Source organism: Eptatretus burgeri, chromosome 9 (genome assembly GCF_056783735.1).
Source record: "Eptatretus burgeri isolate ZD-2024b chromosome 9, Ebu_testis_v1, whole genome shotgun sequence".
Lineage (NCBI taxonomy): Eukaryota > Metazoa > Chordata > Myxini > Myxiniformes > Myxinidae > Eptatretus > Eptatretus burgeri.
In genome coordinates, this window is record NC_140969.1 from 107,598,984 (window position 1) to 107,614,691 (window position 15,708).

Genomic DNA, 15,708 nt, shown 5'->3' on the forward strand with positions numbered 1-15,708 from the left:
CATTGCGTGGAGTTGCTTGGTCCGTGGACGTGTAGGAGGAATCTCAATGCAACTAAGTAGGGAAACTTTGGGCTTAAGTGTTACGTGTCACCACCCGAGGGGGTGGAGTCGTGTTAATTAGCTAGGGTGTAAGAATAAGCTTCCCCAGTATGTAATCACCCCTCTGTGATTTTTACCGATGTTTTTATATTCCAAGATCGGCAATAAAGGTGAGCAACATGCCCCTAAAACAACAAGCGGGCAGAAAGTACTGCCTTCAAAGGGTGACAACAGGTGAAGTCACGCCCCTGAGGGTGATGATTGATGGGCATGACGTCAGAAGCGAGCCGAGCAGGCAGAAGCCCCGCCTTCCCGGGTTTTGTGCGAGCAGGCCACACTCCGGAGGCGGAGGATACATAGGCATGATCAAGATTTATCTTGAAACAGCGTCCTTTGAAGAGAGGGTTGGCTTATGCATTTTTGGAGCCGTGATCAGAGCGGAGGCACGAAGAACATTTTAGAGAGGCGAGAGTCGAGGGTGGGCACACGCGACAAGGATGACGACACGATCCTTGTATTTGTGTTGAGGCGATTTGGCTCGTGTGGTGAAGTAGACGCTGGCCTTGAGTTCTTGGTTGGGTCGGTGAGGACAATCGGTGCACGAAGCCATTGCACTGGGTCTCTGAGCCTTGGTGTGGAGTGCCACTCTCAGATTTCCTCGCGTGCGTTTGTCCCAGGACGAGAAGAAACGAGGCGCCATTTTGTTGCACGCATCTGCACGCACAAATAGAAGCGCCTCAATCCCAAGGCCAGCTCTGGGCCAAGCTAAGTGCAAGAATACTCGAAAGGAAGGGTTATCTTTTTATTTTGTTTTCCCTTTGTTTGTATTTGAGTTTGTGTGAAGAGGCACCTTGACTGTTGGATTTATTCATTTCAACATCATCATTACCTTTTGAATTATTGTCCTTTGTAAATATTTGTGTACTGTATTTCCATTAAATGTGTTCCATTTGAGAAGCTGTATCCGTGTATTTGTAATGGGGTTTGAGTACAAACTCCTCTTGTGCGGTGCTCCTTTGCCCCCCTTCCCACATGCGCATTAATCTCCAAGTTTCTGCTGTCGGCCTTCAAGGGAGAAGCTTTGCCATCCGTACAGGTCGGAGTTCGACCCCCTGGATACGATAATATCAACACATGTTAAAAAATATGCAGAGATCTGGACATGAACAGGAAAATTTCCTCGACTCCTGCATGATGACGACGATTCCTTCGCTCTCAGATTGGTTTTAGAATGAAAGGCACAAGGTGGTTCGGTTGTCTGCTGAATCTGGGGAGGACGGGGGTTTGAACCCAGCCGAGTCGAACCAAAAACTTTTCACGCCCTTTGCCGTTTTCTTTCTTGACCCTCAGCGTATAAAAAGGGTGGAGGTCGGACAAGCACGAGGCCGTCAGGACGGCCAAGAGGTATCCACACTCACCTGGGTTCGAATCTCCACCGAACTATAAACTGCCACCCTGGTGCTTCGCAGGCAGAAACGAGGCACCAGTGTGTGCCATCGTTAAGCCGGCTGTCCCCTGTGCCGGCATTATTTGGTGAACATGAAACAAGCCACCGCGTTGTTCGCGAAGAGTAAGTGAATCGTTCCCGGCAACATGAATAACGAAGTGGTGGCATCAGGGCTTACGAAGCTTGCAGAGACCAAGTCACCTTCACATGCACGCTCACCCGAGGCAATCAACGATTGTAATGGCGGAATTTTTAAAGTATAAACGGAACCGAGACCACAGCAAGTCCCGCGGAAAGGCGAGTTCATTGTGAACGTTTCACGTCAAGCGAACGGACGAAGAAGTGTGTACGTGACAAAGCACGAACCCAACGGCGGCCTACTGCTCTACCCATACATGTCGGGGGTGAGGAGAGGTAGGGGGAGGATGAGGGGGGGAGGGGGGGGAGGATGAGGGGGAGGGGGAGGATGAGGGGGAGGGGGGAGGATGAGGGGAGGGGGAGGATGAGGGGGAGGGGGGAGGATGAGGGGGAGGGGGAGGATGAGGGGGAGGGGGAGGATGAGGGGGAGGGGGAGGATGAGGGGGAGGGGGAGGATGAGGGGGAGGGGAGGATGAGGGGGAGGGGGAGGATGAGGGGGAGGGATGAGGAGGATGAGGGGGAGGGGGAGGATGAGGGGAGGGGGAGGATGAGGGGGAGGGGGGAGGATGAGGGGGAGGGGGAGGATGAGGGGGAGGGGGAGGATGAGGGGGAGGATGAGGGGGAGGGGGAGGATGAGGGGGAGAGGGGAGGGAGGATGAGGGGGAGGGGGAGGATGAGGGGGAGGGGGGAGGATGAGGGGGAGGATGAGGGGGAGGATGAGGGGGAGGATGAGGGGAGGATGAGGGGGAGGGGAGGATGAGGATGAGGGGGAGGGATGAGGGGGAGGGGGAGGATGAGGGGGGAGGGGGAGGATGAGGGGAGGGGGAGGATGAGGGGGAGGGGAGGATGAGGGGAGGGGGAGGAGATGAGGGGGATGAGGGGGAGGATGAGGGGGAGGGGGAGGATGAGGGGGAGGGGGGAGGATGAGGGGGAGGGGAGGATGAGAGGAGGGGGAGGATGAGGGGGAGGGGGGAGGGGGAGGGGGAGGGGGAGGGGAGGAGGATGAGGGGGAGAGGAGGGGGAGGATGAGGGGGATGAGGGAGGTAGAGGGGGAGGATGAGGGGAGGGGGAGGGAGGTAGGGGAGGATGAGGGGGAGGGGGAGGGAGGTAGGGGGAGGATGAGGGGGGAGGGAGGAGGAGGTAGGGGAGGATGAGGGGGAGGGGGAGGGAGGTAGGGGGAGGATGAGGGGGAGGGGGAGGGAGGTAGGGGGAGGATGAGGGGAGGGAGGTAGGGGGAGGATGAGGGAGGGAGGTAGGGGAGGATGAGCGGGGAGGGGGGAGGGAGGTAGGGGAGGATGAGGTAGGGGGAGGGAGGTAGGGGAGGATGAGAGGGGGAGGAGGGAGTAGGGAGGAGGGAGGGAGGTAGGGGAGGATGAGGGGAGGGAGGTAGGGGGAGGATGAGGGGAGGGAGGTAGGGGAGGATGAGGGGAGGGAGGTAGGGGAGGATGAGGGGAGGGAGGTAGGGGGAGGATGAGGGGAGGGAGGTAGGGGAGGATGAGGGGAGGGAGGTAGGGGGAGGATGAGGGGAGGGAGGTAGGGGAGGATGAGGGGGAGGGGGGAGGATGAGGGGGAGGGGGAGGGGGAGGGGGAGGGAGGTAGGGGAGGATGAGGGGGAGGGAGGTAGGGGAGGAAGAGGGAGGTAGGGGGAGGAAGAGGGAGGTAGGGGGAGGAAGAGGGAGGGAGGGAGGGGAGGGACTGCTCCACCGATACATGTGAGGGGTGAGGAAAGGAAGGCGGGGACACAAAACCATTGATACATTGAACGATCCTGTGAGGAAACTGACACAACGGACCGAGTACCTGCACTTCACGCAAAAAAAAACGTACCTAGTCGAGGTCAGGCCTTCCCGCCAACATGATTCTCTGACGTCATGTCTACGTCAGCACAAATAGATCAACTGTGATTGGACGTCGCTGGCCAATCAGGAAGAAGGCCGTTTCGCGCAACATTGAACACGCACTTCCGACCCGGAAGTCAAACAACAATTTCCTGTTTTTGAAATTACCGAAAATGAAAATGTGGACTGACTGCTGCCGCACGGTCCTACCGAACTGTAAACCTGCTTCCTGGTGACGCGCAGCCGCCCGTGCTCCTTGTTGTATATATTACTTTACGGAGCGTTGTTGTTGTTGTTGTTTTTCTCCTTCTTTTTCTTCTTCTGAAGACAAAAACTTAATCTCTCGGACTCGGCTCTTTTATATACAATATCGGATCTCCTTAAATACTGAGCACCTGTACACATCCTCACATTGAGGGTGCCCTTTGAGAGCGTCTATCATGAACTTTTAAATATATTCGGACATTTGCTTTAATCGAAAAGTTCACGTTACTATTTAAAGATTATTCCATTTATCGTATTGTAATTTCGTAAATACATTATTTATTTCTTAAATACACGATATATCGTAAATACGTAAATACATTATGACGGGTTTTCGCTATTGGCTGAATCAAGGCACGTGACGAAATATCGGAAGTTGTTGTTTTTTTTTTTTTTTTAATTATTTTAAAAAAAAATTTTTTGCAGCCGACAAAACCTTCAGGACGCTGCTCTTGGACACATTTGTCTTTGTTATTTTAAAAGTCCACAGAATCAGAATTTTTTAATTTTGATGTGATGTTGATTTTTAAGAAATAAATAAAGAACTGAACATTGTTTTAAATTCGAATACTTTTTGAGGCGTTAAAGTTTTTTAAAAAATCCAACTTTGAGTCACTGATCTCTACACCTGGCTTGCTCGTGTCCACAGCGATTGTATACCGAGGAGTGAAGTCACCGGAAGTTCACTTTCCGCCATCTTGTCTCCCCCAAAACATCACTGCAGCGAAGTACGAAAACAGCAGACTGGCAGGAAGAAATCTCCAAATACAAGCAATAAACTTTGCATGTAACTCATGTAAAGTTTTATTAGTTGGTGTAATGAACTTGTAGGAACCACAGACCTCATGTGACCGTGAGAGAATGTCACCTTGCATGGTTTAATCACCTTTTACGTCTGTGCGATGACAGGGAACGTTGGCATTTCACACTGTGCTGCCTGCTTACCTCCCATATCTCTGACCACCCCGAGATCCTTCCCCCCATGTGACACGCTCCAACATTACCCCTTGTATCCTGTAATCTCTATTTACATTGTTCTTCCCCATCCCCAACACCTTACACTTGCTCAGGTTAAATTACATTCTCCAATCTATGAGAGTATCAACACTTCCCTGAATCTGATCACCACCCTCTCTGCTATCCACCTTCCCTCCACGCTTTGTGTCATCTGCAAATTTGGAAAACCTCTTCACCCCTCTCTCCAAATCATTGATGTAAATAATTAATAGTAATGGTCCGAGTCCTGATCCCCGAGTACATATAAAGTTGACAACATTAAGAGAAGAAAGAGAGGTGGGATGGAAGGGATCCATGGTGTAAGGGAGGGAAGGGACTGAGGGGGAGAGTCTGATGGGGGGGGGTTCCTTCCCCCACTTCTCCAAATGGTAGTGGAATGTTGATTTAACCTGAAGTTTGTACATTCTAAAACATTCTTGTGTGCAAAATGAAAGCAGTCTAATCATCTTCTTCATTTATTGATGTAATTTTTTTCAGTTTTTAATGCGTAACTCCTGAATATGTTTTGAACTTTACATTGTATAACACATTTGGAGTGTTGAGATGGGGGGGGGGGGGGGGTACCACATGATGCTTGTGAGAAATTACACAACTACATGATATTATATTTATAAGGTTTCAGGATGTGTTGGACATTGAAAGGCTTTGTATGGAGTTATTGGCCTCGTCATGGTTAACTTTTGCCTGCGAACTTTGGTCTCAAAACGCCCTTAACACCATCTCGTACCTTACAACCTTGCCCCGAAAACATGAAGAAACGTAGAATAACAAAACATATTTTAAATAACATTAAAAAAACATGACTTTTGTTTTGTTATTGATGAAGTGACCTGGAGCCTAATGTAACTCGGATGTTAGGCCCATGTTTGTTTTCCGATCCAACCCTGTGTCGGGCCTCATAATATCCATTGATCGCCTCCTTGCAATTGCCAAGGAGCTCCAAGGGAATTTTCCGGAATTCGATTGAGTAATAGGAACAATAATTTACTTCAAAATCCATTAAAATATTAGACAGAAGTTGAAATATATTTGAAGAAATATATTTTGCAAAATCGGCCGAGCCCGGTTCAACGTTGCGTGTTACGACAGTTCGCCTCTTTTGGGGGAGACAAAATGGCGGAAAGTGTACTTCCGGTGGCTTCACCCACGGAGTGGTCGTGACCAATCCAGGTGTGGAGATCAGTGGAAAGGATGGGTAGTTCAATTTAAATAAAGATTGAATGGGGTGGTGGAGAAAGTGTGGGTAGTTCAATTTAAATAAAGATTGAATGGGGTGGAGGAGAAAGTGTGGGTAGTTCAATTTAAATAAAGATTGAATAGGGTGGTGTGTAAGGGTGATGTTCGGTAGTGCTTCTGATCTGCTTTCACGTCACTAAACTGTCGGATTTTTTAAACGATCGTTAAAATGATTATTTTATGAAAACCGAAGTAACACTGCACGGGGTATCGTGTTCTATGAACTCTCGAGTTGGTAATGGAACACACACCTTGAAACAAACTCAAAGTGATGGCCAATGGCAATCGTGAGCACATCATGGAACAGCGTGCCCTGACCATTGCTGGAGGAGAACGAACCTCAGGAGGAAAGGTCATTCATGGATTTCAGCACAATGGGATATCACCTTCGTGAGCACTGAGCAGGATATTTATTTATTCGTACGCAGTCTGTGACTGTTTGGCTGCATTAGTTTTTGGGGGCACAGCTGTGCCACTGATGCAATGTCCCCTTTACCAGCTACCTGGTACTCATTTTGCCAAACTTAGAAGGATGACAGGCTGGGTCAACCCACCTGGTGTTAATTCAACGGTTAAAAACACGGGGACTTGAACTTAAGTCTCGAGGATCTTCAGCCAGCTACCAACACCAGGCCTGTGAGCAGGGTAGTTAAAGAGGTTCACCATTAATGTTTCTGCAATCTATCAGCCTGGATGTCCTCATGAGAATATGTAGATTCCTATTGTTGAACATTACAGATCATTTGGGGTTTCCAGACAGACATACGTACAACACAGCTGGCTGCTCGACCATAGAATGGGTCTGGTTATCGTTTTCCCCGCACCACATTAAAAAAAATTTGGTACACAGTGTTGAGGCTCATGGAGGAGCTAGAACACAGGACAGACCAGGATATAACGGAACAAAAATAACAGTACAGGGAGAGGACACCAATAGCAGGGTTGAGGGACACAGTAGGAGAGTTAGAGAAAATAAGGACGTAGGGAAGAATGCCAACAAGGATAGGTGGGACACGGGCTGAACAAGATGGATACAGCCACAAAATTTAAATCAAAGTGGTGGAAGGAAACACTGGAAACTCATATTGAGGTGGGTTTGGGGGGATTAATGGGGGGTAGAAATGATCATGGTTGTGAATGGGGGATGACCTGAGATGGTGGTAAATAGCTATGTTGAATCCTTGGAGGAAAGAATTAGATTGAAGAGACTGAGGAAGTTGATTTCACAAACAGGATAAAAGAGGAACAAATGAGTGAAGGTGAACAGCGAGTCTGGATTGTCGGAATTTCACGAGAAAGGGGTTGATGGTGGACCGCGTGCACCCTACAGACACCTTGGAGGGACAGAGCAGGGTAAAGGCAGAGGGTGCAAGGCCAGAAAGGAGGTGAATGAAGGCAGAGAGTCCACCAACCTGTCCGAAATGATTCCAAACATCATGATTTTCTGAAGAGTTGTTCCTCACAAAAAGTATAAGCATTGATTGAATGGTAACGGCTATTCTGATTATTCAAATTAACATTTAAAGGATGCTATAAATGATATTAATTTAGCATTCGAAACCTAAATCCATTTCAATCCCACGACTCGAAATCGACGTGTGCCTGAAGTCAGGACTTGATTTTACGTCTTCTCGATCAACAGCTGAGCAACTTTCGTCAGAGGTTTCGACCCTTTCAGCCAAGAACCTCTCCAAAAAGCTGGTCCATAACCTGTGCCATGAATACACATCAGTCATTCCAGCAATGCCATCTTGTTGTCAACCTCGGTGACCACACAGGTGAGGGGAGAGCAGTACTCCATCAAGCTACGGATGAAGCCCTTATTCGTGGATATGAATTCAGGTGTACAAGGAAAGATTTTGTTCGACGGAGGATGCCCAGTCTGCGGTAGGCTTTGGATGCCAACTTTGAAATGTGATTTATCCAAGAAAGATCATGGCTGATAGTGAGACGCAGGAGTTTGAATGACTGAACTTGCTCAAGAGAATTGTTGAGAAAGGAGATAGGAGGGTTTGCCAGACGGTCCTTTTGGGGAGACAGAGTGAGAGTGAGATTTGTCAGGTTGAGACATGTTGCAAGTGTTTGATCAGATTGTGATTATTTTCAAGGTCTGAAGAGAGGGAAGAGGCTGCAGCCTGCCTGTCTGAAGGATGAGGGATGTCATGGCAGAGAGTGAAGTCATCAGCAATTAGATAAAGAGGATTTTCCAGAGAGTCGGAGAGATCATCGATGAAAATCAGCAATAGGACTGGGCTCAGAACGCTGCCTTGAGGCACTCCATCCTTGACAAGGAGAGGAGATGAAAGGATTCCGTTGAGAGCGACACGCTGGCTAAGAAAGTGAAGGCAGTCAGGAAGCCATTTGTGGAGTTGGCCGTGGATAACACAGGCAGAGTTTGGAGAGCAAGGCAGGATGTCAGACTGTATTGTATGCATGAGATATGTCCAGAGAGATGGCCCTGATCTCATGTCTGCCATTGAGGGCCTGCATCCATTTTTGGGTGAGTAGAAGTAGCATGTCCAAGGCAGAGTGACCAGGTCTGAATCCAAATTGGTGATCTGAGATGAGGTTGTTGAAGAAAAGTGAGGCTCTCACATCAACTGCAATCATATACGAGGGGTAGTAAATAAGTAACCTTAAAATGGCGATATAAAGTTGAGAAATTAATGTGTGTAGCTGTAGATGACATATGTTATATTTGTGGGTAAGAGTGATGTTTTGCCTGTTTTAGATGTGGCAACATTGAGCGGATGACATCAGCAAGGCAGTTCCAAGATGGTGGCTCCCTTAGAAGCTTCCTGTCCCAGTCGTACACCTGCTGCAGCGACAAACATGTGTCACCATATTGCATTTTCATTGTGCGATGTATTTCACTGGGATTCACACCCTCATTTCCCAAGAAACAGATGACAGAACGTTGCTCCTCCCGAGTGCATGCTTGAAAGGGAGGCGCCATCTTGGAACTGCTCCACTGACGTCATACGCTCAATGTTGCCAGATCTAAAACAGGCAAAACATCACTCTTACCCATAGATATACCATATGTCATCTACAACTACACACATTACATTGTCGAATTTATATCGCCATTTTAAGGTTACTTATTGATTGCCCCTCGTACATGAAGTTTTGCATTGATCGATTAAACGGTTCTGGAGAAGAGGATTGTTAAAAGTTTTCCTTAAATCCATTATGGCCGCCAAAATGGTCGACCAATCAAAAAGATCGACCATGAGAGCACACCACCTAAACATGTCTGATAAGTCTACAAAGTTTCAGTATCACCAGTCTAAACGTTTTTAAGAAACTAGTCACAAAATCTGGCAGCAGAAAAACAAAATCATAATGGAAAATCAGAACAATAAAGCTTACAAAATTCATTGGAAGCCTTTAATAACACGACCTTCACCCCCCCCCCACCACTCCTGAAGGAAGTGGGTGTACTAGTTTGGTGAAATTAAACAGATTGTTGATTGAGGTCATGGTAATGCCAACCGCACTGTAAAGGAAGAAGATGACGTCTCAGACTTTAACCATCTTTTGCTTCAACAAAGGGTTAACGCCCAAAATGTCAGTTTCCCCAAGCATCCCATGGGTGTCGAACACATCCTCATCATTACCCCAATCAACGCCATGCTGATTTCATCCTTTGTTCTACTTGTCCGCCGACGTGGGTGGACACTAGCCTTTACCTGCAAGACGACAGTTCTTCCTTCCACAAAGTTCCGTTGCCTTAGGACACAATTTTTAAAGACACTAATCTTTAATAGACAAATGCTTCTGCAGCATTCAACAAAGGCCCCTCTTTTTAGCCCCCATTGGACTTAGACTGAAACAGGGGCTTACGGATTTGGTCTCGATTTTTGTGTGTGCGTGTCCGTGCATGTGTCCGCAACCATATCTCGGACATGTATAGACCGATTTTGTTCGTACTTGGCAGAAAGACAACACATGGCGGTATACATATGCACATCATTTTGTTTGGACACCACAACCAAGACGGCCAACTGGCGGCCATTTTAGTTAAAAACAAACAAACAAACAGAAAAAACCCCCGGTGTCAAGCGTGTCCTCAACTATTTCTCAGACATGCATTTACTGATCTTGTTTAAACTTGGCACACGGATAATGAACGATGGCTTTCATAAGCACGCCATTTTTTTCGACATCTGATCCAATATGGTCAACTCGCAGCTATTTGAATTGTAAAAACAAAACCCGGTGTCAAACACATCCTCAAACATTTCTCGGACATGCATTTACCGATGTTGCTTAAACACAGCACGTCTTTGTTCCGAGACCAGATCCAAGATGGCCGATCTGTGGCATTTTAGTTGTAACAAAACCTGATGTTGAACACGTCCTCAACCATTTCTCAGACAAGCATTTTCCGATGTTGTTTAAACTGGCACACAGATAACGAGTAATGGCTTTCATAAGCACGTCATTATCTCTTTTTTTCTTTGAGATCAGATCCAAGATGGCCGACTGGTGGCCATTTTGTAACTTAAATGTGTCCCCAACTATTTATCCGACACGCATGATCCGATTTTGTTCAAACTTGGTAGACCGGTGGCCATTCTAGTTGTACATAAATATGGGCTAGCCCTTTAATTCCGTACAGAAAAATTACTGAAACAAATGACATTTTGTGTCTTTTTTACTTGTTAAAAGTGATCGAAGGCTTATCGAGATATTTGTACATGTAACGCATGCAAACTGAGGACCATAAAAACATGGCCATATACTTTAACAAAATATGACTGGTGTTGGCTTAATGGTTAATGTGGCTGGCTTGACATCTTAGGGTCTTGAGTTCAAGTCCTAAGATGTGTACCTGGTACTCATTTTGCTCACCTCAGAAGGATGACAGGCTGAGTCAACCCACCCGGTGTTGTTTCAAAGGAACGACAGGGGCTTGAACTGATAACAGGGGCACTGCATCAGTGGCATAGCCATGCTTCCAGAAATGATGCAACCAGCAGACACAGGCTGCATATGAAACAACAAGTTTAACATAAATTACAAGGACATTAGGAGACGATGGACAAATCAACACAGTATTTGCGATTTTGGCTGAGGAATGCAGCATCACGAGTTATGTACTCAGTTGGGAACATCAAACGGGTCGACTTTTCATTCTAATGGAATAATCAAAAGGCAAGACGAACAAAATAATCGATTCAGAAGTAAATGTTTTTAATCCAGGCACAATATATATATATATATATATATATATATATATATATATATATATATATATATATATATATATATATATATATATATATATATATATATATATATATATATATATATATATATATATATATATATATATATATGACAAAGTGAGCACATCATACCGCATGTCACGATGATAATCGTAAACCCATTGAACACTATTAATGTGAACTTTAAAAAAGCAGAGTGAGAACATAACACAGGAAGGAACAAGAACAACGAGGTAGAAAACAAAATAAACTACAAGGCATCTGAATATGCAAAGCCCGTCCGCTTTGTATTCGGACTTGTTCTTCCGTATGCTAGATGGTACCTTTGACCTTTTGACCAAATTATTAATTTGTCTCCTCCATATCCTCATAATAAAGCTTTGTTGAAAATTTAATGACAAAAACTCAAATGATAAAAAGTTATGGCTGGCACGCACACACGCACGCACACACTTGCAAAACCCCGTCTCCTGCTGCATGGGGTATGGGCTAACAATCCAAAAACAACAATAAAAATACCATAAAAAAAAACAAACCTTAATGCATTTTGGTGGGGAAAAACACTTGCATACTTGCCAACCGTCCGAGTACCCTGAATTGTCCAGAATATTGTATTCAGGTCCTGGTATTCCGGGATGTGTGAGAAATATCCCGGGCCAGCCGGGATCACACCGTCACGTACACGGGGCAGTGTGAGAGGGAGAGAGTGTGGTGCAGCGCTGGGCGCCATCCGCCAGGAGGATCACACGCACACATCACCGACTGAATCCGTGCTCACATACATATGTGTACTGGTACTAGGTAGGCTTAGAGTGCTGTAAGGCACTCTAATGACCCACAAGTGAGTTCACATCATGTCATTGCTGGCCACAAAAGTTACAGCTATAACAGAAACAAGAACAATAAATTTAATGTACTTTACGTATTGATATGCCACGTCCATCATGTGCAGGTATTGCAAAACCTTGCGTCCTGGGAAAGTGAATAAAATCCAGGGAAAAGCATCACTCGATCCAGGGAATGAATGATTTGCAGTTGGCAAGTATTCAGATATTGAAAGCAGAACGTTCAAATGAACGATGAAAACAGTTGCAGCACTAACAGAATAAGTCCTGAAAGCAGTGGATCATATATGGCTTTCTGGAGTGAATACATTTGCAAGGAGAAGCCAGGCACACTAAGAAATGTCCAATTATAGCAGTGGTTAAGAAACATATCAAATGTGTAAAAAATAATCACAGCATCCATTGGTTTAGCTGTTGCTCCTCGTTTTGCACCAATCACTGGGCACCGAAGATCATGATGGGTCTTTTAGAGGTATTGAGGGCAAATATTCACCGCGTTATTCATATTAAAGCAGCACCAATCTACAAGTCATACTTTGTAGTCGCAGACAAACTCCACACCTGGCAAACTGATGGCTCACTTGGTCATGAAAGAAGTTGGTCTTCAAAACACTGGGTGAATATTTCTAAAACCTGGGCACTTGTAGTTGTATATTAATCCTCCATCAGTTACTCTGGGGACATGAAATGTTCACACAATGTCATGTCAAGAAAGTAACGACGAGTATGACAGACGGGCAATCTCCACAACTACACCTTGATCTATCAGGTTTGGTAGTTTAGTTTTCCCATCTGAATCCCTGGCGAATGATGCTGGGAACGATCCCAGGTTCAAATCCCACACACCGAGTTAATTTGTACATAGTCTTCCAACGTCCTTGTAATTCAAGTGCACACCAATGTCTCCTGAAGTCTTTTTTCTTGCATGTGATTTATGTACAAACTCCAACATGAGCATATCACCGCAAAATGAAAACAAACAAACAAACAAACAAACAAACAAACAAAACACGGATTCAAACTGTTGAATGGCAGAACTTAAACTCAGCTTCAGATAGTTATACAATGCGAGTGTGTCGCTAACACCTGTATAAAAAAAAAACAAACAAACAAAACAATCACCTGATCAACTCCAAAATAAATAACTAACACACACACACACACACACACACACACACACACACACACACACACACACACACACACACACACACACACACACACACACACACACACACACACACACACACACACTCAATCAGGACATCAAACAGTCCACAGATGTTCAAGAACACAGGACAATTCCATGTGACGAGCAATATTGCATACATCAGATATCATTTCATTTAAGGTACAGTATTTGAAAAAAAAAACAAGTTTGGTTTGTTTCATTGTTCAGTGTTCACCCGTTAATAAAATTACAAGTTCTAAACTCGTTTGCTCTCCTCAAACAACAGAAGGTCGATGGAGACGTTGAGACCTTTGTTGAGTTTCCTCGACGAGCCTGTAAACAGGTCGTTCCATCGTTCACTGTACGGAGGCACAATGAAGAGTGACAGCGATGAAATGGATCTGGACTGGTGACGTGCAAAGAACCTTCGAGAAAACTATTACCAAGTTCAAAAAGTAGATGGCAGTCACATTCATTGTGACCCGTCTTGCTGAACAGTCACACACCGAATGCGTTAAACATGTCCAACAATATTAGTGGTTTTCAGAGAGTTTAATATTTTCTGGAAAAGCCAACTTCATCTGGTCGTCCAATATGTGGGAATGTGCAGCGATCGTGCAACACCTTCACGGTCCACACCACCAAGTGCATACCCTGCAGCCTCGACCTGAGGCGACCTCGTGCAGGAAAGCCACGATGATCTGCACGTTCATCGCAGGCGCACCACATTTAGCTGGCTGCTCCAGTTCCCGTCACTGGTCCAGCCGTTGCTGCCTCATCCTTGACGTCGTCCTGCTCCTCTTCCCGCTCTCCCTCCTTTTTATCCTCAGATGGCTCCTTTGTGCTGGGTGCTGGTCTGGGCAGCACAAATGGTGGCGGTGGGAGCGCTTGTATCGCCGAGTTTTCGCCACACTACCTGCGTGCAGAGGGCCAGGCAGCTGCTATGAGACACAGGGGTGTGGTGTTAAGATGATAGAATCATGGTGGTATGGATTTGGCTCATCGAAAACTTTGACAGCAGATGGCGCAATTTACACAACTACATAACTTAGGGGGGGAAAATGATAAAAGGAGAAAGGGAAGAGAAGAATTATGTGCAAAATGAGTTGCGAGTAGAGAGGAGTATTTATGACACAAACGAAGGGATCGTTTTGCATGTATGTAATATGTAAATAGCCACCTCTGATGGCTCGCGTTACGGCTAACCTCTGTTTACATATACAGCCACCACCAAGGATCGGGGGCAGAGCCTGAGAGCGAAGAAGAAAAGAGGAAGGTAGAAAGTTAGGGGTCTTCCACTCAGAGAGTAGTTAATGCATGGAATGGTCTCCCTGGAAAGGTCGTGGCAGCAGAACCAGGAGATAAGTTTAAATTGGAATTAGATAGGTACCTGGAAGTTATGGAGATGGAGGGGTATGGGGATGTTGGTAGGACTTGTAAATAACTTGAGTATGGATGGGTGATTGTGAACATTTGTACTGAGTGTGATGTCTGTGAGAGGGTCTCGTTGAGGGATAGTGTCCGGTCGGTGTTGTACGTCCTTCAACCTAAAACCGCCTTCGCCAAAAAAAAAACACTGTTACAGAGCGTCAGTGCTACTGAAACGGTTTCTTGGCGAGGGTTATGCAGGGTGGTTTGCCATTGCCTTCTCAGCAGTAGTTGGGGCAGGAATTTGGAATTTGTTCAGGGTGCCGGCGATAGCTTGCCCACTCTTCCCAAAGGCCACCGTGGGATCTTTAACGTCCACCGACTAAAGCCAGCAGATGGAACGCCGAGGTGAACTTCCATCCAACAGACGGAACATACATTGCTGAATCATCTTGTCTGTGATTTTTAATCATTTGGTTGAAGATGTGAGGGTGGGGGAGGGGGGGGCAAGGACCAACTACTAGAGGGGGCGTGGTGGTTAAAAGATTAAGAACCACTGTTGCAGACCCTCGCCAGGACTTGCTTTGTGTGGCGTTTGTGTACAGGTGTGCTTTATAATTAATGAGACATAATGAGAAGTGTCACTTTATAATTGCTGGCAGTGATGACCGGGTACCAAGACGTCCTGCTTTGATGCAACCCCGGTTTGATTGCATACCTGACCCTGACCCAGGACGTTTATTATTATCATTATTATTCAATTGAATTCAGAATGAGATTAAAATAAATTAAATTAAAATCAAATGTAAGACCAAAAAGGTCCAGTCCTGCATTGGAGTCATCAGAAGGAACCCGAACAAGTAAAAAGCAAAGATGAAGTCATCATATCAGGAAGAACCTGGATAGGATTCAAATTTCAGCTGCTACTCAGGTCAGGGTCAGGTATGGGAATATGCGCCAGAGCAGCACGTCGTTGTGTCCACTTTCAGCCGGTACTCCAGTTGTCTCCGTCTGGCCATCCCCCAGGCAGATGCCAGGCCCATCTCCTTGAGATGCTGGTCAACCTGCTGCAACCATGAGGCACGTGGTCGGCCCATTGGCCCCCTCCACT

The 15,708-nt window shown here is 46.1% G+C and overlaps 2 protein-coding genes across 5 annotated transcripts in view; both read right to left on the reverse strand.

The window, feature by feature from the left end:
- LOC147020877 (serine/threonine-protein kinase VRK1-like) overlaps nucleotides 1-3,607 on the reverse strand; it is a 103,586-nt gene extending 99,979 nt beyond the window's left edge. For 2 of the 3 annotated variants that reach the window (XM_085896595.1, XM_085896594.1), the window contains exon 1: nucleotides 1,458-1,669. In XM_085896595.1, the coding sequence (XP_085752721.1) occupies nucleotides 1,458-1,654 (197 nt within the window). In that variant the 5' untranslated portion in view covers nucleotides 1,655-1,669. Of the gene's footprint in view, nucleotides 1-1,457; nucleotides 1,670-3,451 lie in introns of those variants that run through there. The other variant, XM_085896597.1, reaches the window with a different exon arrangement.
- Nucleotides 3,608-11,306: 7,699 nt separating this feature from the next.
- The window catches only part of LOC147020878 (coiled-coil domain-containing protein 85C-like), a 71,467-nt gene continuing 67,065 nt past the window's right edge, over nucleotides 11,307-15,708 (reverse strand). Inside the window, exon 6 of one of the 2 annotated variants that reach the window (XM_085896598.1) lies at nucleotides 11,307-14,141. In XM_085896598.1, the coding sequence (XP_085752724.1) occupies nucleotides 13,959-14,141 (183 nt within the window). In that variant the 3' untranslated portion in view covers nucleotides 11,307-13,958. Of the gene's footprint in view, nucleotides 14,146-15,708 lie in introns of both variants that reach the window. The other variant, XM_085896599.1, reaches the window with a different exon arrangement.